Consider the following 22246-nt stretch of genomic DNA (forward strand, 5'->3'; position numbering starts at 1 on the left):
TCAACTCCAAAGCAGTTTTATTTATATATTTTAATATTTTCTGTAAAAATAGATATACAGTAACAGAAAGACATTTATATTCACAGTGCACATTTTTTCCTTATCACATTAGAAATCAGTCTAAAAACAGGCACCAAAAGATTATGCAAATTTTGGTTCTCATCCAAGAAATAGAAGCTTATGTTTTACTGCAGCTGTTTTTTTTAGCTGTTTCAGTAGGAGTCATCATCATGAAACACCTGAATGATTGGTGTAGTTCATTGTCCTGCCTTTTCTGCAGTACTCCGAAGTGGGTAGAACAACAAATTGGAGCCAAAAGGATAAAAGGATCAGTAAGAAGGCTGTGAAAATAAAGAGCTGCGTGACTTGAGTTTTCACAGGGAAAGGGCAATGAGACAGGACCCACTGAAACTGTTGCTCAGTGACATGATTCTGTATCTAGAGAGAAGACAGTTGTCACTTGAAAAGCAATTGCTTCACCCCTGGCTTTTGTGGAAAGACTGTAGCTAAAATTATATGGCCAAATAACTCTCTTTTGTTACTTAGGGATATTTTTTATATAATTGGATTTTATCTGGGTGTCTATATACCTAAAAATCCTTAACAGTGAGTTTGTAGGTAAATTAAAGTTATCTGCATTCAGAAATCTGCCTCTCAGGTGACTGATATACTGTTTGCATTGCCAGGCAATTCCCTTGAAACAGGAGAAAAGAGCTGTGTGAGAAACTCAAAGGAAGAACAGTATCTGGGTATTCTATCCTATTGGCAACTAGCAAAGTACTGTTTCCACTGGATGTATTCTAATTACTACTGCAATTTTGTTATCACAGTGTAATTAAACAGCCCATTTTGAGCCATTATTTTTTGTTCCCTGTTATATCTCAGCACTAAATGAAAATCAGGTCTAGTTTCACAAGATTTTCTTCAAAATCATCCATTTCTGGGGAGTACCAGCCTGCAGTTGCTGTCTTAAATGGCTGCCCATGGATGGGGATGATTTTCCCTTTATGCATGGTCTTCCCTGTGCCTTTCTGTTCTGTACAGATTACAGAGTTTCCTTTTGTGAGGAATGCTGTAAAAACTTATTATAGTTATTTACTTACTGTAGCACCCATGGAGTATTACCTGCAGTCTTTGAGATCCTAAGAAAGGATTGAATAAAAAGCAGCTGAAAATACCACAAAATTTTCCTGTTTTTTGTAGTTCTACTTAAGAGGAACTCATGGAACTGGAACCAAGCACTTCAGTGAGGTGCACCTTATGCCATCAGATGCACTTGTTTAGAACCGACAGAAACAGCTGACACCCAGAAATTCTGGGAGGGGACATGCTAGTCATGTGCTTGGCTGTGTCCTAGCTTTAGACCATTGAGTAGAAAGTTTTAAAGCCTGGCAGAAGTCACTTGGTTTGGAAATACATTGTACGTGTAGCCAAAATAGGTAGTTTATTAGTGTTCCAGCTTTTTCACTTCCTGTGTGTAATCTTGTCTGTGCATTCTTCTGTGTACTAAATATAAATTCAGAGGAGGAAGATAATGAAGTCTTTCTCCTAATGAAGTTACTGATGTTTGATATTAAAATGAATTTCTGATTTTCTGTATAAAAAGATGTCTACATGTTAAGTATCTTCTCTGCTTTTATTTAATGCTAGTGCAGCAACAGCTATCTTTTTTTTTTTCCCTAAAAATTATACTATATAAGTAATCCTGTCCCTCTGGGTGTCTTCATTTCTCTCCATCATGTGCAAAGGGAGCTTAGGTGACTATCACATTAATACTTAATTCTGAGACAGCCAAAATTTAATTAGAGAAATGCTATTAATAAGGTTCATGTGGGAGAAAATTATGGCACTCTAATACATGTTTGCTATTACTGAAGAAAAGAGATTACAGAAATAGCACAGTAAATTCTCACAAAGCAAAATCATTTATTCTGTTTCTTCCGCTCAGACTTGCAGTACCGATAGTGGAATAAATTGAGTATGTTTTCTAGTATTTTCACAATAGCAGCTTAATGGGTTTACACAGAAATACAAGCTCCAGTTTCTCAGAAATCCACTGAACGTCTGTTCTCATCGTAGTGCAGAGGTACCATGGAAAGCACACGAGACTTTAACTGTGTTAGACAGCCAGTACGTTCTGACAGTAGTGACTCCAGATATGTTCTGCATGAAGAGCTGGACATAAACTGGTCATAAGCTCAGACTGTTTACAGTTGTGGTTAAAACTTAAGAAAATGTTGCTCTCTATTATTGTTATAATTTTCCACAGTAAGATCATAATAAAGTTGGGTTAACATGGATGTAAAAACACAACAAGAAAGTGACTGTATTGATCTATTTTATTTGTTCCAGAATTCCTGCAGTGTTTTGAAGAACTCTTTCGGTTGTGACAAAGGATCACAGTAGGTATTTCTTTAATATTTGGTGTGATAATGTCACATATTGCTGTCATGTTTTAGCTTTTGTTATTTGTGGTTTAGATTTTTAAGAACAGTCTTCTGCAAGACATATTCTGCTGTGCAAAGAACATTTTTACAGTCCTCTGCGAAAAGAACTGGGCGTACATGAAGAGCTTACTTTTGCCTTTTCATAGGATCATTAAGATTGGAAAGACATTAAACATTAAGATGTTTTCGACCAACCATCAAGCTATGCCTTAGTTACTCTAGACCATGGCTCTCAGTGTGACATCTGTCCTTTTTGAACACCTCCAGAGATGGTGGCTCCACCACCTCCTTGGGCAGCCTTTTCCAGTATCTCAGCACTCTTTCTGAGAATAAATTTCTCCTAATATCCAACCACCCCGGTGCAGTGTGAGGCCATTCCCTCTTGTTCTATCTCTAGTTACTTGGAAAAAGAGGCTGATCCCCACTTTGCTACAGCATCATTTCAGGTACTTATAGAGAGAGATAAGATCTTCTAAGCGTCCTCTTCTCCAGACTAAACAATCCCAGTTCCCTCAGCCTCTCTTCATAAGACTTGTGTTCCAGACCCTTAACCAGGTTTGTTACCCTTCTCTGGTCATGCTCTAGAGCCTCAGTGTCTTTCTTGTAGTCAGGGACCCAAAACTGAACGCGATACTTACGGAGTGGCCTCACTAGTTTCAAGTCCTTCTGACTACACTGTTTCTGATACAAGCCAGGACAGCATTGACCTTCTTGGTCGCCTGGGCATGTTGCGGGCTCATGTTCAGTTGGCTGTCAGCTAAGACCCCCAGGTCCATTTTTGCCCCCAGTTGACTTAAATTGCTGATAAATGATGGAAAGTGGTTTAGCAGTCACCTCTGCCAGCTCCCTCAGTACCTCTGGGTGGATTCTGTCCATCCCCATGGACATGTGACAGCCCAGTTGGAGTATCAGCTCGCTGATTCCTCCTAAGTTGTGGATATTCTGCTCCCTGTCCTAGTGTTCCAGCTCAAGAGGCTGAGCACCCTGGGAATAAGTGGTGTAATTGTTAAAGATGGAAATAAAGAAGGTATTGAGAACAACAGACTTTTCTTTGTCCCCAGTGACAGTGTTCCTTGCTGCATCCAATAAACACAGGAGATTCTCCTTGGCTCCCCTCTTGCTGTTAATATATTTGTAAAAACGTTTTTTTCTCGTCTTTAACAGTGGTGGCCAGATGAAGTTCTTGCTAGCCTTCTGCTTAATAATTCTCCCTCAGCATATCCTAATGGCATCCTTATACTCTTCCCAGGTTGCCTGACTCTTCTTCCAAAAATCATATACTTTTTTTTTTTTTTTTTTTTTTTTCCCCTAAGTCTCAGCAAAAGCTCCCTGTTCTGCCAGGCCAGTTGTCTTCCTCACCACTCATCTTATGGCTCATGGGGATAGCCTGTTCCTGTGCCTTTAAGATTTCTTCTTGAACAGTGTTCAGCCATCCTCTACCTCTTTGCCTTTCAGGACTGACTCCCAAGGGATTCTCTTATCTGTTCTAAACAGAAGTGTACCCTCCAGAATTCCAGGGTACCATTTTTTCTGACCCTAATTTTATAGTCGCTGTGCCCAAGACAGCTTCCAGCCACCGCATCTCCGACCATTCCTTCTCTGTAGACAGCAGATCTAACAGAGTGTTTCTCTAGTAGGCTCTCTTACCATCTGTATCAGGAAGTCCTCTTCTGTGCACTCCAAGAACTTCCTAGACTGCTTTCTCTGTGCTGTATTTCCAGCAGATGCTGAGTGAGTTGAACTCCCTCACAAGAACCAGCACTACTGACGTGACTTCTGCAAGCTGCCTATAGAAAGAACATGTTGTCTCTTTGTCCTGGTTGAGTGGTCTATAACAAACTCCTACTAGGATGTCAGTCGAGTCATTGTGAATGTCAGCTTTGTTGGCGTTTCCCTTACCCTCACCCATAATGACTCTATGTTATAGTTTCCAGTATTGAGCTCTATTCAGTTGACACGCTCTCTGACATGGAGAGCCACCCCACTGCCCCTCTTTCCTTGCCTATCTCTTCTAAAGAGCTTATAGCCCTCCATTGCAGCACCCCAATCCTGAGAATGATTCCACCATGTTACAGTGATGGCAGTTGAGTCATAGTTCTCCTGTTGCACCATGACTTTGAACTCCTCTTGTTCATTGCCCATGTGTGCGTTAGTGTAGATGCACTTCATCTGGGCTATTGGTCTCACCCCTGACTCTGGAGTGCTGCTCCTAAGCTCATCATAGCAGGTCCATTTTTATTCCCTTCCCCATTCAAACCTAATTTATGACTGTCATTTTCTGATTATTTTATTAAGAAGGATCAGGTAAGGTGCCTGTTTTTACACAACCTGGAAAAGTAGCAGACTGACTAACCCTGTGAGATTAATTGCATTAGATTAGAGTGTGTTACAGTTTGGGGGCTAGTTTTAGATCCACCACCAAGTGTTACTCAGAGCAGATTTCAAGATCATAGAATCATAGAATCACAAGGTTGGAAACGACCTGTAAGATCATCGAGTCCAACCGTCTCCTCATCACCACTGCCACCACAAGCACTAAACCACATCACGCAGCACGTCATCCAGACGCCTCTTGAACACTGCCAGGGACGGCGACTCCACCACCTCCCTGGGCAGCCATTCCAGTGCCTGACCACTCTCTGAGAGAGAAAATTCTTCCTTATGTCTAATCTAAACCTCCTCTGATAAAACTTGCGGCCATTACCCCATGTCCTGCTCGTTGCCTGGGAGAAGAGGCCAAATCCCTCTTCACCACAACCTCTCTTCAGGAGGTTGCAGAGTGTAGTGAGGTCTCCCCTGAGCCTCCTTCTCCAGACTAAACATTCCCAGCTCCCTCAGCTGCTCCTCGTAAGACTTGTGCTCCAGACCCCTCACCAGTTTTGTTGCCCTTCTCTGGACACGCTCCAGGACCTCAATATCTTTCCTTTTGGCCTCACCAGTGCTGAGTACAGGGGATGCTCACCTCCCTACTCCTGCTGGCCACACCATTTCTAATGCAGGCCAGGATGCCGTTGGTCCTCTTGGCCACCTGGGCACACTGTCAGCTCATGTTCAGCCGAGCATCAACCAACACCCCCAGGTCCCTTTCCTCTTCACACTCATCCAGCCACTCATCCCGAAGCCTATAACTCTGCATGGGGTTATTGTGCCCAAAGTGCAGCACCCGGCACTTGGCCTTGTTGAACCTCATCCCATTCACCTCAGCCCAGCGATCCAGCTTATCTAAATCCCTCTGAAGGGCCTCGCTACCCTCAGGCAGATCAGCACCACCTCCCAGCTTGGTGTCATCTGCAAACTTATTGAGCATGCACTCAGTGCCCTCATCTAGCTCATCAGTAAAGATATTGAACAAGATGGCCCCAGCACTGAGCCCTGGGGGACACCACTTGAAACAGGTTGCCAGCTGGACTTAATTCTGTTCACCACGACCCGCTGGGCACGGCCCTCAGCCAGTTCCTTACCCAAACAAGAGTGTACCTGTTCAGGCCACGGGCAGCCAGTTTCCCCAGGAGAATACTGTGAGGGACCGTGTCTAAGGCTGTGCTGAAGTCTAGGCAGACTACATCAATAGCCCTTCCCTCATCTACCAGACTGGTCACCCAGTCATAGAAGGAGATGAGGTTGGTCAAGCACGACCTACCTTTCACGAACCTGTGCTGGCTGGGCCTGATCCCCTGGACACCATGCACACGCTGTGCAATCTCATCCAAGATGATTTGCTCCATAACTTTCCCTAGTACCGAGGACAGATGGAGTCTGTCTGCAGTGTTTTATAGACAACCAGTAAATCTACCAGTTCAGAAAGCATTTGTAGAGTTCTATAGAAGGAGAGATACATGCAATCATGTTCGTATACTGTGGGCTTTTTGGTTTTGTTTCTGTTTTTCAACTCCTACTTTTTTTTGTGCTGGAGTTTATAAAAATTGCTTGCATTAACCATATTGCTTTTCTATATTATTGATTGCAGAGGTTTTTTTCCATTCTATTTTTAATGTGAAGAACTCTGGTATTTTGCTACTTCATTTACATACTGAAGAATTTGAGCTTCATGGTATTCAGTAATCTTTTATTTTCAGTGTAAATTCTGAAAGACATCAGATGCTGATGGTATGAGTTCAAGTTGCAGTTCTTCTCATTAATATACTATCTGTCCTCTGCTGCTTTGTTCTGAACTGCCTCATTTAATTTCTTCACAGAAAGTGCCAAAGTGCAGACTTTGATCACATTATGGAGGAAGGCTATGAACTTGACCTCACTTACATCACAGAACGGATCATTGCTGTATCCTTCCCTGCTGACAGTTCTGAGGAAACTTACCTCCACAACCTACAAGATGTAACACGAATGCTCAAATCCAAACATGGGAATAATTACCTGGTATGTGTATCAGTTTTTTGTGCTGCATCTTCTTCTGCCTTGCAGGAAGACCACTTGTAGGGTCACGAGTACTGCTATAAACTATAAATCACTTACCTAAAATGTTGTTGGTCCACCTGTCATAGAATCATAGAAACCTTTAGAGTTTTGTAAGCCAGAACTGGATTTTTGGTAATGTTTTAAGCTATTAGGTAAGACAGATATTAAAAACACCGTCACTGCAATCCCTTGCAGTCACTGTTTGTATAGTAGGTAATCAAATGCTGTAGAACAATTGCACTGACTTGTCCAAAGCATACTTTCAAAAGATCCATATGCTGCAGTGTGTGGAATGCTTTTTTTTTTTTTAAGCAATCAGCTAAATCTGGGTACTTGGCTTAGGCATCTCATGGTCTCCGGTGATGGTGCTTGGGTTGTCTCTGCTTGTGTGTGTTGTCAAACTGTAACAAAGAAAATTAGGGTTACTGTATTTGTCCAGTATACAGTGTTCTGTCTAGCTTTTTCTCATTAACTTGATTTTCTTCCTGCTGTTTCTTTTTCTGTACAAAATTAGGCTGTGAGCAAATCTCAGAGGAGCTCTGCATGCAGAGTATTATTTTGGATGATGATCTGAACTTACTTTCATACACTGTTTTCTGCCTAATACATCTGTAGCCTAAAATACGTTTATTATACTTGCTTGTTTTGAGAACATGTATTTTAAACAAGGCCAGGATTTTAGTCATTTTTCTTCTCCTATTAATTGTATTTTAATCGTGGCATGTAAGTTACTAGAATCAAATTCACAGCTTCAGTAGCATAAACTTATTGTAAAAGTAAGTTTGTAGTGTGATTCTACCTACTTATTTAGATATGCAGTCTTTTGCTCAGAAACTGGGTGACATAGATGCATTGTGAGTCAGCTATTTTCCTGAAGATACACCTGGAGTAGTTATACCTGTTAGTATTATAAAATCTTGATGTTTGTATTGTAAGTCTTTTTTTAGGATGAGAAGATGCCCTTTCTCTCAGTGGGACTACAATCTGCTTATTTTTTTATATTTTATATTTATATTACAATTTATTAAAAATATTTGTATATTACAGGCAGTACTTTGGCATTCTGCTAGATTGGTCGAAAGAAAGTTTAATTGTTAAGTAGGTTTTTGCAAATTCTCAGAATAGCCAAGCGAATTATAGCCAAGTTTTAGAGCTGGAGAGCTAATTTTTATACTGTATCTGTTGTTTCTCATGTTTCAGAGATGCCTTCAGTTTGTTTGAGAGGCATGTGTGTAGTAGCAGGGGAAAAAAAAACCCAAACCAAAACCGCACAAAGCAACCACAAACAACAACAGAAACCCTGCAATTGAGAAGTTCTACTAAAGCCAATTAGAATAGTTTTATGCTTTCACTTGATCAGGGCTTCAGCTAGCAGAAAATATATCAGTATTCGTAATTTCTTGTCTTGCTATACTCCTCCAGATTTATTTATCTGTTAATTGTTTCTGCTGTGGCTCATAGACAGAAAGAGGAAAGAGGAAGAGGAAGCTAGTTAGGCATGTGTACGTAGGAGCATACTGAGAAGTTTGTGAGCAGTGACCTATTTATGTCCAAGTTATTAAGAACCAGATGGTAAATACTGTAGACTAAATTAATAATCAGTTCTTCTGTAAAAGGAAAATGAGCTCCAAACCCACTTCTACTGTTTGTAAGAAGAAAAAAATACATTGGCTACACCGCAGTTTTTATAGAATCACAGAATAGGAGGGGTTGGAAGGGACCTTTGGAGATGCATCAAGTGCAGCGCCTCTGCTGAAATAGATTCCCTGCAGTAGGTTGCACAGAAAGTTGTTCTGACAGGTCTTGAAATCTGCAAAAAATGAGACTTCTGTCTCTCTGGGCAACCTGTCCAGTGTTCTGTCACTCTTGCAGTAAAGAAGTTCTTCCTCGTGTTTGCATGGAACTTTCTGTGTTCCAACTCTTGCCCCTTGCCTCTTGTTCTATTGCTGCATGCCATCAAGAAGATCTGCCTCCATCAATTTGACTTCCACACTTGAGATATCTGTAAACATTAATGACATCCTCTCTTAGCCTTCTTCAGACTCAGGAGTATGAGATCTCTCAGCCTTTCTTCATACAGGAGAGATGCTCAAGGCCCCTAATCATCTCTGTGGCCATCCGTTGGACTCTTTCTAGAAGATCCCTCTCTTGTTTCAGTGCACATAGCCCAGAACTAGACACAGTATTCCAGATGTGTTCTCATCAGGTCAGAGCAGGGGGGTAGATCACCTTTGTTGATTTGCTGGCCACACTCTTTTTTTAATACACCTGGGATACAGTTGGAGTTCTTGGCCACTAGGGCACCCTGCTGGCTCATGGTCAACCTGTTACCCACTAGGACTTTTAGGTCTTTTTCCTAAGAGCAGAGCTCCTTTCCAACAGGTCGGCCCCTAACCTATACTGATGCATGCACTTATTCCTCTCCAGATGGTAGGACCCTGTATTTGTCCTTGTTGAACATCACAAGGTTTCTCCCCACCCAACTCTTCAGCCTGTCCAGGTCTCGCTGAATGGCAGTACAGCCATCTGGTGTATCAGCCTCTTCTCCCAGCTTTGTATAATCAGCAAACTTGCTGAGGGTGGACTCTTTCCCTTCATCCAGGTCACTGATTGAAGATATTGAACAAGACCAGTCCCAGTACTGACCATTGAGGAGCACTGCTAATTACAGGTGTCCAGCTAGACTCTGCTCTATTGATCATGACCAGCTGAGCTCTACCAGTCAGCCCTTCCTAAACTTCATTACAAGGATGTTGTGGGAGACAACAGTTGTCAAAAGCGTTGCTGAAGTCAGGTTATATAACATCCACTCTCTCCTCTCATCTATCCAGCTGGTGATGACATCACAGAAAGCTACCAAGTTGATTAAATACGATTTCTCCTTGACAGGGAGATGTAGTGAGCCTTCCCATGATGAGATGTAGGATGGTATAAAGATAGGCAGTAGCAGATAAAGCTGCTTTAAACTGTTTTTGTGTCACCCAATAAAGGCAGATGTCACAGTCTAGTAATAAAGAAGGAATCACTTATGCCTTTCCAAGGATCAAGGCTTGCCAAATACTCCAAAGGAGGTGATTTCTGAGTGAGGGGATGCTTCCCTTGTGGATGCCAGCCCTTAAATGGGATTAGTGAAGAACAGACTCTGCGTCCATCCCTTCCAGTCACAGAGGTGAATTGCTTTCACCTGTGCTCCCAGGGCTGGTTTCACCCCCTCACCAGGTGCTCAGTCACTGTTTCAGGCCATGACCTAATGGTTTCCATACAATCCGCCCATTCGTAACATGAACCAGTCAAGCTATCCTTACTATCTAATTAATGATCATAGTCACTGCGGAGATGTAGCGTGCCACAAAACTGATATTATTTCATGTGGCAGCACAGATACAGTTTTGCCCATCGTGTTGTAAAGAGTCCATAGTTTTCAGTTATATGTCCTTCTGTCATCTTTTGCAAAAAGTGTGGGTTGGAAGGGACCTTTAAGATCATCTTGTTCCAACCCCCCTGCTATAGGCAGGCATACCTCCCACCAGACCAGGTTGTTCAAAGCCCCATCCAGCCTGACGTTGATAATTCCAGGAAGGGGGCATCCACAACCTCTCAGGGCAACCTGTCCCAGTGTCTCACCACCCTCACAGTGAAGAATTTCTTCTTATTATCTAGTCTACCCTTTTCCATTTTAGAACCATTTCCCCTTGTCCTTTTGCTACACATCCTTCTAAAAAGTCTCTCTATAGCATTCCTTTACCCCCTTCAGATACTGGAAGGCTGCTATGAGGTCCACCCAGAGCCTTCCCTTCTGAAGGCTGAAGAGCCCCAGCTTTCTCAGCCTGTTCTTGTAGAGAAAGTGTTCCAGCCCTCTGGTCATCTTTGTGGCTCTGCTCTGAACCAGCTCCAGCAGCTCCATGTCCTTCTTGTGTTGGGGGCCCCAGAACTGGACACAATACTCCAGGTAGAGTCTCACAAGAGCAGAGGAGAGGGGCAAAATCACCTCCCTCAGCCTGCTGGTCACACTTCTCTTGATGCAACCCAGGATACAGTTGGTCTTCTGAGTGCACATTGCCAGCTTGTGCAGAATATGTCATCAGTTTACACTTCCAAATCCTTCTCAGGGCTGTTCTCAAGCCCTGAGGATACTGAAGAATGCATTAGCTAGATCTAGAATAGAATGGTAGGTTTCTGACACTCGATGTGTCCAGGAGAGTGGCGATACTGGGTACCGCCATTTGAATTGCTGGTGGGGTGCAATTCTCAGTAGTAGACTGTCATTTGCCAGGTCCCATCTCGTTTCTGGACTGGCTGTATAGGGGAGTTATAGGGCCTATGTACTTGTCTTATGATTCCTACCTTATCCAATTCTTGTATTGTTCAAGTGATTTATTCCTGACCTCCTGGAGTCTATACTGTCTCATATTAGTGATCCTGTGTGGCTGGGGCACCCAAATGGGTGTGTGTGTTGGTAGCCCCATAGGATTGACTGTACTGTCCAGACAACAGTTCTCCTAATTTGGAACCTGAGCTCTCCGATACAAGTTTGGTGAGTCAGTCCCCACAATATATTTGTGCCCAAATTTATCTCCTTTATTGGTGAAGTAGATACTTTTACTCTTGAGGAGGCAGACATCCAACACCCAATTTTAATCCCTGCTTTGCATTTCAGGGATCATTTTTCCACCACATCCTCCTATAGTGGCTCATATACTGGAAGACTTTGACAAATCACCATAAACTATAGACAGCTCAGCTCCTGTGTCTACTAAAGCCAATATTCTTTGTACATTTTTTCAGAACTAGTATATTATCACCTTAATGTAGGGCCTCTGGTCTCCTTTGGAGACCCTACTTCTTGGGGAACCTTGGCCTCTCCTTCATGCCATGAACTGAGAAATCCCTATGTCTTATTATTCTGGAGGCCCAGCTGTGGCTGCCCAGGTTCCCCTGACGTGGCTGGCAGTTCTTAAATGGTATTATGATGTCTTCCAGCTTCTGTGCCTGTGGAGTAATCCTATCTGTAGTCCTGATACCTTCCAGTCTTGTGGGGGAAGGTGTAAACCATAGTTTCTCTTCTGATTGTCTCCACAGGTTTAGGAGGACGTGGTTGGGTTGTTTATCAATCTTATTAAGTTGTACCTTAAGCCCATATGAGATCATTCCACATTTGCCTGCAAGGAACTCTCACAGGCCCTGACTGCAGAATCCTCAGATGGAGGTTTGTCTTCAGACTTGTACTTCCTGAGGATGGTATTCCTTTTTCCATATTGCTCTAGTATTGTGCTTTGATCTTAGGCACTTGGTTTCTCTGACGTTGACCACTAATTAAGCGTCCTGTTGAATTGTGGCCTCAGAAATCACCAAAGGATTTAAGATCAGTAAGTGTCCCACAGTGATGGGGAGAAGCTTGCCATGGAATTAAGTCTCTCATCTCTGCAGTGAATTTGTCTCACTTGGGACTCTCAAAAGTGTCCTCATAGATGTCTTCCATGATAGCTAGCTCTTTGATATAATTATGGACCTCTTCCATAGAATTCCATACACTAGTATGTGTGAGTTATATCTGGTTTATTAGAACACATTAGTCAACAGGCTGCCACAATCCATTGAGTTAAGGAATTAATTTCCTCACTGTGTGTGACAGTGGCATATAACCTTCAACCAACCAGACATCTGCTGGAAAAGTGGCATGGCAAGCTGTAGGCAATCTGAAGACCAAGAAGAAAATGCACAGGGAGTGAAAACAGGGTCAGGTACTGTGGGAAGAGCATGAGGAATCTGCTAGGCTGTAGGGTTGGGGTCAGGAAAGCCAAGGCCTAGCTTGAGCTACACTCTGCAAGGGATGCCAAGAAGAACAAGAAGGGCTTCTTACAGGCATCTCTGCCAGAAAAGGACAGTCCAGGAGGGCATACCACCTCTCCTCCATCTCCCCCTCCGCCAGTGAGTGACACAGGCAAGCCAGTAACAACAGAGAAGGAGAAGGCTGACGTACTTAATAACTCTTCTTTTTTGCCTTGGTCTTCTGCGGTAACTGCTTGTCACACAGCCCTCAGACGTGTGGCTTGGTAGGAGGGGACTGGGGTGGCAACGTCCCTCCTGCTGTAAGCAAAAACCACTTTGTGACCACCTGAGGAACCTGAAGACCCACAAGTCCATGGGTCCCTATGAGCTGCGTCCCAGAGTCCTGAGGGAATTCGCTGATGTAGTCACCAAGCCACTCTCAATGACACTTGAAAAGTCATGGCAATCAGGTGAAGTCCCTGGTGACTGGAAGAAAGGCAACATCACACCATTTCTAAGAAGGGCAGAAAAGATGACCCTGGGAACTACCGACCTCTCAGTCTCACTTCTGTACCAGGAAAGACCATGGAACTTCCTGCAAGCTATGCTAAGCACGTGGAAGACTGGGAAGAGATATGGGAGAATGAGCATGGCTTTACCAAGGGCAAATCCTGCTTGACCAACCTGGTGGCCTTCTCTGATGGCATACCTGCATCAGTGAATGAGGGAAGAGCCACTGATGTCACCTGTCCGGACTTTAGTAAGGCCTATGCCCCAGTTCCTCACAACATCCTTCTCTCCAAACTGGAGCGATACAACCTGATGGGCAGGCTGCTCAGTGAATGAGGAACTGGATGCAGGGTTGAGCCCAGAGAGTGGCGGTCAATGGCCCAATGTCTGGGTGGAGATTAGTGATGAGTGGTGTCCCCAGGAAGCAGTGCTGAGACATACACTCATTAATATCATTAATATCTTCATCAGTGACGCTGACAGCAGGGTTGAGTGCACCCTCAGCAAGTTTGCAGCAACCAGTACAAGCTGGAGGTTGAAAGGATTGGGTGCAGCCATGCCAAAAAGGACCTGGAGGTACTGGTGAATGGTAAGCTGGACGTGAGTCAATAATGTGTCCTGGAAGCTGTCAGCAGTGTCAACCATATACAGGGCTGCGTCAAAAGAAGCATAGCCAGCAGATTGAGGGAGGTGATCCTGCCCTCTACTCCGTGCTGATCTGGCCTCACCTGGAATTCTGTATCCAGACGTGGAGTCCTCAGTACGGAAGCTAAGCAGACATGGTGAAGCTCTTCCGGAGGAGGGCCACAAAAGTGATCCAAGGGATGGAACACCTCTCCTACGAGGACAGGTTGAGGAGAGCTGGGGCTTTTCAGCCTGGATAAGATAAGGCTCCATAGTGTCCTGATAGCAGCCTGAGAGTATCTAATAGTGAGCTACAGGAAAGAAGGGGACAGCCAAGTGTCTCTGGCAAGGTCTGTTATGATAGAACAAAGGGAAATTGTATCAAGGAGGATAGATTTAGTTTAGATATAAGTAAAAAGTCTTTTACAGTGAGGGTGGTGAGGCACTGAAACAGGTGGTCCAGAGATTCAGTATGGGAGACTCTGAAGGTGAGGCTGGATCAGGCTCTGGGCAACCTGATCTAGCTGTGGATGTCCCTGTTTGTTGCAGGAGAGTTTGACTAGATGACCTTTTAAGGTCCCTTTCAACTTTAAGGATTCTGTGATTTGTGGACATTGATTTTGCCTAAATTACCTTTGACCAGCTCCTCCTCAACCAAGAGGAATTCATCCTTCCTCTGGAGTCTGGGATTTCTGAGGGCCAGTAAACACTGAAGTAAAAATGTAGAAGGATCTCCACCTTTTCACCTGTGCTGCAGTTTTTCTAGTTAGAGCTGTTCATGTTAATTTTAGTTCATGTCATGTTTTGCCCATATGTGTCTTTGCCCTGCAGTGTACCCCTCATCAGCCTTCTGCTGATTTCAGTGCGTAAATTTGTTCCTGACTGATAAAACAGTTTTGCTTGCTTGCTCTGTCTGTCCATTATCCTTACTGAAATGGGTCCAGACTGGTGAATTTTTGCCTTGCTGGTACTTAGAGTTGTAACGACCATAGTACACCTTTCATATTACGTGCAAGACTGGGGGATGTTTCTTCTCCACTGTGTATAGGATGGAGCAGTTGATTTTGCTCTGCTCATTTCTTTTAATTACTTCATTTTTATTTATTAGATGATATTGACCTAAATTTTAGGACTTTTCATAGAATTAAAGATTAGTGTTTAAAATTCCTTCCTAAAGTATTAGTAACTGTATCTTGAATAAACAAAAAGGGGCTAAAAAGAATGCAATTAATCTTCCACTTGCATCTATTTATTGCATATGCTTTTCTTGAAAACATTCCATAGCCATTTTTTTTGTTGTTTCTTTATGTGAAACATTGGTTCCGTGCCTTCTTCTGACGTGCCACTATAGTATCTGAGTTTGGTCTCTGCTCTGTGCTTTGCAGGAACTTGGCTATGTCCCCATATTTCAATTTGGCATCTGATACAGTGATGACCAATACCAATTGTGATTTGTAAACTGATCTTAAACATACCAAGATACATGGATATAGAAAAGTTCTCACCGAATCACACCATTTTCTTTTCTGAAAATTTTAGGTAATTGATTTCTTACACCATTTAAATGCACATTTTAAAAGTCCTTGTATTTTAAAAATAAGACTCTCTTATACAATCATGTGGAAAGCATTTTTGGTTTAATTCCTGCTAAATTACACTGGGTATTTCTGGAAGAATAACTACAGCCTTAATTTCAAATGCTGATACATCTTCCTGAACCAAAATAACATGGCCATGCATACACAAATTTGGTTTACTCTTTACCTGTTTCAGCAGTAATCTGTTTAAAATGCAGACAGAGTACAGGAATAAAGACTCTGTTCCCTGTTGAATAAGGATGTTGTAAGATTTCTTTTTTTTCAGGGTTTGAGGTCAGTTAAAGTGATGTATACCTTTTATGATTAACACTGCATGATTCTTTAACATTATACAGCTTAAAATGCAAGCTGTTTTCTTGAATATCTGTTAATTTTTTGTTGTTGTTGTTAATTTGTGTGTGCTTTTCTTTCTCTGAGTGAAATTCATGTTCACAAACTGTAATTTTCCCTAAAGATGATGTAACATCTTCCCTTTTTCACTGTGTCCTTGAGCATCAGGCAGCAGCTTCTAGAGGCAAAGTGATTTAATTTTTCCTCTTCAGTTCTTAGCTTCTTTGCTGAGACTGCTGATTAGAGTGCTGGTTAATTCAGGTTTGGTAGTACACTTTAGAAAAGGGTTCTTAAGTTGTCTGGTGGTAGCTAAGTTCATAGTAGACTTGTGTCTCATTTTTATTCTCACTCATGTTTATGGTCTTTTTATCCCATTCTGGCAGTATAATGAGACTTCTTAAATGCTTATGAATGTCATCATCTGTACTTAGATCTCTGTGATGTAAATTAGCCACATTATGAAAGAGAATCTTGCTCATTAGCAATGTTTCGCTTATTCAGTACTACTATTTCTAGTTATTTGTTTTTGATTGGTACTGATTCAAGGCATTTTCTGATGATATATTCAGACATACTTCTGTATGCTGCTCTTATTTATTTGTTAGCATCTATATAAGCAGTTTGTATCCTTAGCTGTATCTTGTTAAGCACTAGGTGGAGTTTTCATTGACCAATATTTTGTGGACCATGCGCTCAGGTTCAAATATATAAGACATAACCACATTTTTTTTGCTTGGTGTCCAGGTCTCTCTCAGTATACCCTTGACTGAAATAAATCCACATGAAATAAATAAAACAAAGAAAACTTTACTGTCTTTTTTGAAGTGTACATTTAGCTTCATCATATAATGTCATGTATGGGCTGTGTCAAGGGGGCAGAGGGGCCCATGAATCCACGCCCTGGGAAGTTGTGGGGAAGGAAAAGGGAAGGAGATGGGCCTTGATGAAGGGAAGTGATGGCAACGAGCTATTCTAAATACAGTAGCAGAAAGTGAGAGAATGCAATATAATATAGTATGATTGGAAATGAAGCTAATAAATAAAATGGGAGAGTTTCTGAAACCAACATCTCTAATGTTGTAGGTGAAGCAGCTAGGGAGCAAAGAAGGGGGAAGTCTTTATCTTTTCCTGCAGATGGAAAACGGAAATGGAAAAAATGAAGTCTTCTGGGAGTTGCAGTTCATTCTTCTCTTCTGAGACTCTTCTGAGAGATTGGAAATACTGACAATCCATGAAACTGCAGCATTAACTCTTTAACTCCCAGTACATTGCATGATATTATGCAAAATACTGATGATAGCCATGAAACCTTGACATTCATTCTCTTTATTCCATGTCACTACGTCATGCTCAACATATACAAACAATAATGACATGCATTAAACACACACATGGAATTACTGACTACATTCCCCTAGCATGAAATTCCCTTGTGGTACACATTGAACATCCCCATTTTTCTACATTACCCACCAGGTAAATTCAGGTTCATGAAGAGGTTTGCCCTTGTCTAAAGCTGGGAAGACCCAAACTGCTTTTTCCCCAGCATGCTTTTTACATGTACTACAGGGACCTTATCTCCCTCTACAGTATTTAGGGAGCTGGATTGATGGATCCTCTGGTGTTGACCAACCAGGTGGTTTCTGCCAAATGCTTCTCCCAGTGCTTAAATGTTCCGCCACCCATTGCTTTCAACATAGTTTTTAACAACCCGTTGTATCGTTCAGGTTTAGCAGAAGCTGGTGCATGGTAGGGGATATAAGAAGTCCGCTCAATGGCATGATCTTTGACCCAAGTATATACAAGAGGATTTTTAAAGTGAATCCCATTACCTTACTCAATTCTTTCTGGAGTGCCATGTTGCCACAGGACTTGTTTCTCAAGACCTAATACGGTGTTTTGGGTGGTGGCATGGGGTACTGCATATGTTTCAAGCCACCCAGTGGTTGCCTCCACCATGGTGAGCACATAACGCTTACCATCGCGAGTTTGTGGCATAGTCAAATCAACTTGCCATGCCTCCCCATGTTTGTACTTTTCCATTGCCCTTCCCCCCAGAGAAGTTTCATCCTCTTGGCTTGTTCAATTGTGGAGCATGCTTCACAGTGATGGATAACCTGTGCAATGGCATTCACAGTTAATTGCAACCCTTGGTCTCTAGCTGACTTATATGTTGCATCTCTTCCTTGGTAGCCTGAGGTTTCATGGACCCACTAAGCTAGAAATAATTTGTTCTTGTGTTGCCAGACCGAATCTATTTAAGCCACCTCAATTTTGGCAGCTCGATCTACCTGATGGTTATTTTGTTATTCAGTAGCCCGACTCTTGGGCCCATGAGCATCTGCACCTTTACAACAATATTCTTTATTTGGGCAACAATGTCTTTCCACAGTTCAGCAGCCCAAATAGGTTTATCTCTTTGTTGCCAGTTGTTTTGTTCCCACTGCTGTAACCACCCCCATAAGGCATTTGCTACCATCCATGAGTCAGTGTAAAGATAAAGGCCACCTCTCCCGCTCAGCAACATCTAAGGCCAGCTGGACAGCCTTTACCTCTGCAAATTGGCTTCTTTCCCTGCAGTGGCCTCTGCAGCTTGTTGTGTAGGGCTCCACACAGCAGATTTCCATCTGTAGTGTTTCTCCACAATGCAACATGCTCCAGCAGTGAACAGGGCAAATGTCTTTTCACTTTCTGGTAGTTCACTGTATGGTGGGGCCTCTTTAGCACACGTTACCTCTTCTGCTGGTGATGTTCCAAACTTTTTACCTTCAGGCCAGTCCATGATGACCTCTAGGATCCCTGGACAGCTGAGGTTCCCCATCCACACTCCTTGTGTAATCAGTGCAACCCACTTTCTCCAAGTGGCATCAGTAGCAAGATGTGTGGGGGAAACCTTTCCTTTAAACATCCAGTTCAGCACTGGCAGTCGAGGTGCCAGAACGAGCTGTGTTTCAGTACTGTACTTTGGAAGCAACCTGAAGCCCCTCATACATGGCCAAGATGTCCTTTTCAGTTAGAGTGTAGCACTCTTCACACCCCCTGTACTTTTGACTCCAGAATCCCAGGGATCAGACTTTGTCTGTCTTGAGGCTCTTTACCAAATGGTCCCCAAGTGGGACCTTTCTCTCCAGCAGCATGTAGAGGATGTTCTTTACATCATGTTCCATCCATACAGGCCCCAGGTCCAAGGCACAGGCTGTCTCCTGCTTAATTTGCTCAAAAGCCTACAGCTGTTCAGGGCCCCGAGTAAATTTATTCTTCCATGTCATCTGATAAAGGAGGCTTACAGCGAGGCTGTAGTTTGGAACATGCATTCTCCAAAAGCCCACTACACCCAGAAAAGATTGTGGCTCTTTTTTATTAGTGAGTGGAGACACGGCAGTGATTTTGTTGATCACATCCGTTTGGATGTGACGACGTCCATCTTGTCACTTTATCCCTAGGAAGTGAATTTCCTATGCGGGTCCTTTCACTTTGTTTTGCTTAATAGTGGGACCAGCTCATAGAAGGATTTATTCTCTCCTTTTTTTAAAACTTCCTCTGCTGTGTTGTCCCACACGGTAATGCCATCAGTGTACTGCAGTTGCTTTGGAGCATCACTCTGTTCCAGTGCAGTTTGGACAAGTGGTTGGGCTGTATTTCCATCCCTGGGGATGTTATACTGTTAGAATACCAAAGGAAACCATGAAACCGTGACAAAACTCAGTTTATTATGGACAGTACCTAAAATACATTTACTTACGTTAACTGACTCTAAATGTTAATTTAGTTCAGTAAAATAGTAAGCAAGCCTGAAGTCCTACAGCTGCCATTTCAATAGTAATCATCTGTTTCAAGTAGTGATTTACTACATAAATTCTGAAGTGTTAATTGTTGGTGTTTTCTCTTTTCCTTATCAACAGGTACTAAACCTTTCTGAAAAGAGGTACGACCTTACCAAGCTTAACCCAAAGGTACTGATTCTTTTCCATATCACGCTTCTTTTTCTGTATTGTCAAATGTAATTTAAATGGCCTAATAAGTCTTAAAGCTTTTCGAGACTTGCTGCGGAGTAAGATAACTTTCAAGTGTTATACCTGTTTGGCCTGTGCCTTTCAAAGGTGTTTTTTTTTCTTAGACTTCACACACTGAAACCTGTTGTGGCTACTGAAAAAATTTATTGAGTGAAATAAAATTTACTCCAACTGTGCTTTTCTTGTGTACTCACAGGATATCAGAAGCTAATATGCTCTAGTATACTGTCTAATGGCTGAAGCTAGTGAACTCAATTCAAATGCAAACTTTACTTTCATATTGTCTTTTCATTGCTGCTTCTTTGTACAATAGAGACACAGGGGAAAGACCTGTTGATGTCAGTCTTCTGTTTTTCCTCATGCTTTTTCCTTCTAAGTGTTCTGTGTAGGTCACTCTGAAGGTGGTGTGTCCTATTTGTAGCACAATAGCACAATAACACTATTTGACAGAGCAGATTCTCAGTTACAGAACGCTACTTTTCAACACAGCCACCACCATAAAGTATGTATTTTTACCAGTGGTGGACAAGAGCCTGCATGCTGGACTTTGAAAGTCTGCATGACCATTTGGAATGTGGCTTGTCTTTCATGTCTCTGCTGAAGCACATCACCCACTGTCTCACTCTGCTAACATCCACTGTTTGGTCTCCACAAATGTTCTGCAAGCATCAGTGACTGTCAATAGGTGCCGTTTTTTCTGCACTGAGGAATTCAATTGCTTACTAGTTTGTCAAACTACCCCACTGCTACAACAATAAACTGTAATGGAATATTGTTGGGAAGGTTCAATCTCTGCTACCACATCTCTGATGTGTTAGACCAGCATAATAAAACAGAAGGCAGTACTTTTGGAGCAGCCCTTGTATTTGTTGTAAAAAACGAATTCAGGTTGCTCTTCAGCAGCTATTATAATGCATGAGTCAGACAGATGCATCCTCATTGCAGTAGATTTAATTTGGAGAAAATTATTTAAAAGGCTCTTATTATTGAACTTTTGAGTACTTAATTCATCATGAAGGATTTAAATTGTTCATGGTTAGTGTTTTTATTAGTGTCCAATATTGTCACTTAAAAATATGCACACAATACACTCCTGCCATCTGGCAATGGCTGAAGAGACAGAGGGGAATGGAAGCAGGTTTCTGCTGAGCACCAGCTGAATCCTCTCCCTGCCTATTTCATCCACCTCATCCCCTTTGCAGTAGGTATGAGGCTGTGAAATTTGGTGGAGAGGCAAACAATGACGTGAATAAAGGATCATCAAGATTGGACAAGTCACGTAGAACTTTGCCCTATATCATGTCCACTTATCTCAAGAAAAAGAAAGGTGGTTGTCCTAGGTGACCCTCTTCTGAAGGGAGCAGGGAGCCTGATACACCAACTGGACCGATGCCGTAGAGAAGTCTACTGCCTCACTGGGGCTTGGGCCTGAATAAAAGACATTAGTAGAAAACTCAGTAGCCCTAAGATTATTTTCCATTATTGTTTTTTATTGTTGGCAATGATGAAATAGCAAAAAGTTCTAGAGCTATCAAAGAGACTTCAGGGCCTTAGCGTAATTACTTTCCTCTATCCTTTCAGTAGAAGGAAATAGTAATGAAAGGAACAGGCAGATCTCTGATCAGTTCATGGCTTCCGGACTGGACATTGGCAGAACTTCAGGTCTTTGGGTCATGGAATAGTCTGTGCAGCACCAGGTCTCCTGGCACCTGATGGGATGCACCTTTCTCAGAGCAAGGACTGTATGGGAGTTAGCAGGGCTTTTTGATGGAGCTTTGAAACAGATTTGAAGGGAGAGAGGGATAAAACCAGACTCACCAGTTATAAGCTATGGTATGGCACACCAAAATTTGAGGGTGAGATCCTTCAGTCTGCTCCATGAGTTGTTAGGTACATTGAAACACTTCTGAAATGTTTCTACATCAGCGCATGCAGATGAGGAGCAAGCAGGAGAAGCTAGAAGTCTTGGCTCAGTCATAAGTGAAACCGGTGGGAAGACTCCTGTGACTGGTGTGTCAGTTTTGAGCACAGCATAAGAAAATACATAGAGCATCTGAAGGAGAGACTTTGAAGATGGTGAGGTATCTAGAGGCCAAGGCATATGAGGAGCAGATGAAGTCGTATGGTTTCTTTAGCTTAGGGAAGAGTAGGCTGAGTGGTAACCTCATGGCTGCCTACAGCTTTCTCACAAGGGGAATGGAGGAGCAAGCACTGATCACTTCTCTCTGATGACCAGTAACAGGACCTGAGGGAATGGCATAAAGTTGCATCAGTCTAAGTCCAGGTTAGATATTAGGAAAATATCCAGTGTCCAGGCCTGGAACAGGCTCTCGAGTGCAGAGGTCAAGGCACCAATCCTGACAGAGTTCAAGAAGCTTTGGATAATGCTCTCAGAAGTGTGGTTTGAATTTTGTGTGATCCTGTGTGGAGCCAGGAGTTGGACTCCATGCTCCTTGTGAGTCCCTTCCACCTCAGAATATTCTCTGATAATATGTTGAAGAAGCAGTATTATATGGTGATTGAATTTGAATAGGAAAAA

General features: G+C 42.5%; 1 protein-coding gene across 7 annotated transcripts in view; it reads left to right on the plus strand.

Annotated features, from left to right (window-relative positions):
* The window catches only part of TNS3 (tensin 3), a 216469-nt gene that overhangs the window by 107136 nt on the left and 87087 nt on the right, over positions 1-22246 (plus strand). For all 7 annotated transcript variants that reach the window (XM_048940293.1, XM_048940294.1, XM_048940295.1 and 4 more), the window contains 3 exons: positions 2353-2402; positions 6644-6824; positions 19597-19647. In XM_048940293.1, coding sequence (XP_048796250.1) covers positions 2353-2402; positions 6644-6824; positions 19597-19647 — 282 coding nt within the window. The remainder of the gene's footprint in view (positions 1-2352; positions 2403-6643; positions 6825-19596; positions 19648-22246) is intronic.

This window comes from Lagopus muta, chromosome 3 (genome assembly GCF_023343835.1).
Source record: "Lagopus muta isolate bLagMut1 chromosome 3, bLagMut1 primary, whole genome shotgun sequence".
Lineage (NCBI taxonomy): Eukaryota > Metazoa > Chordata > Aves > Galliformes > Phasianidae > Lagopus > Lagopus muta.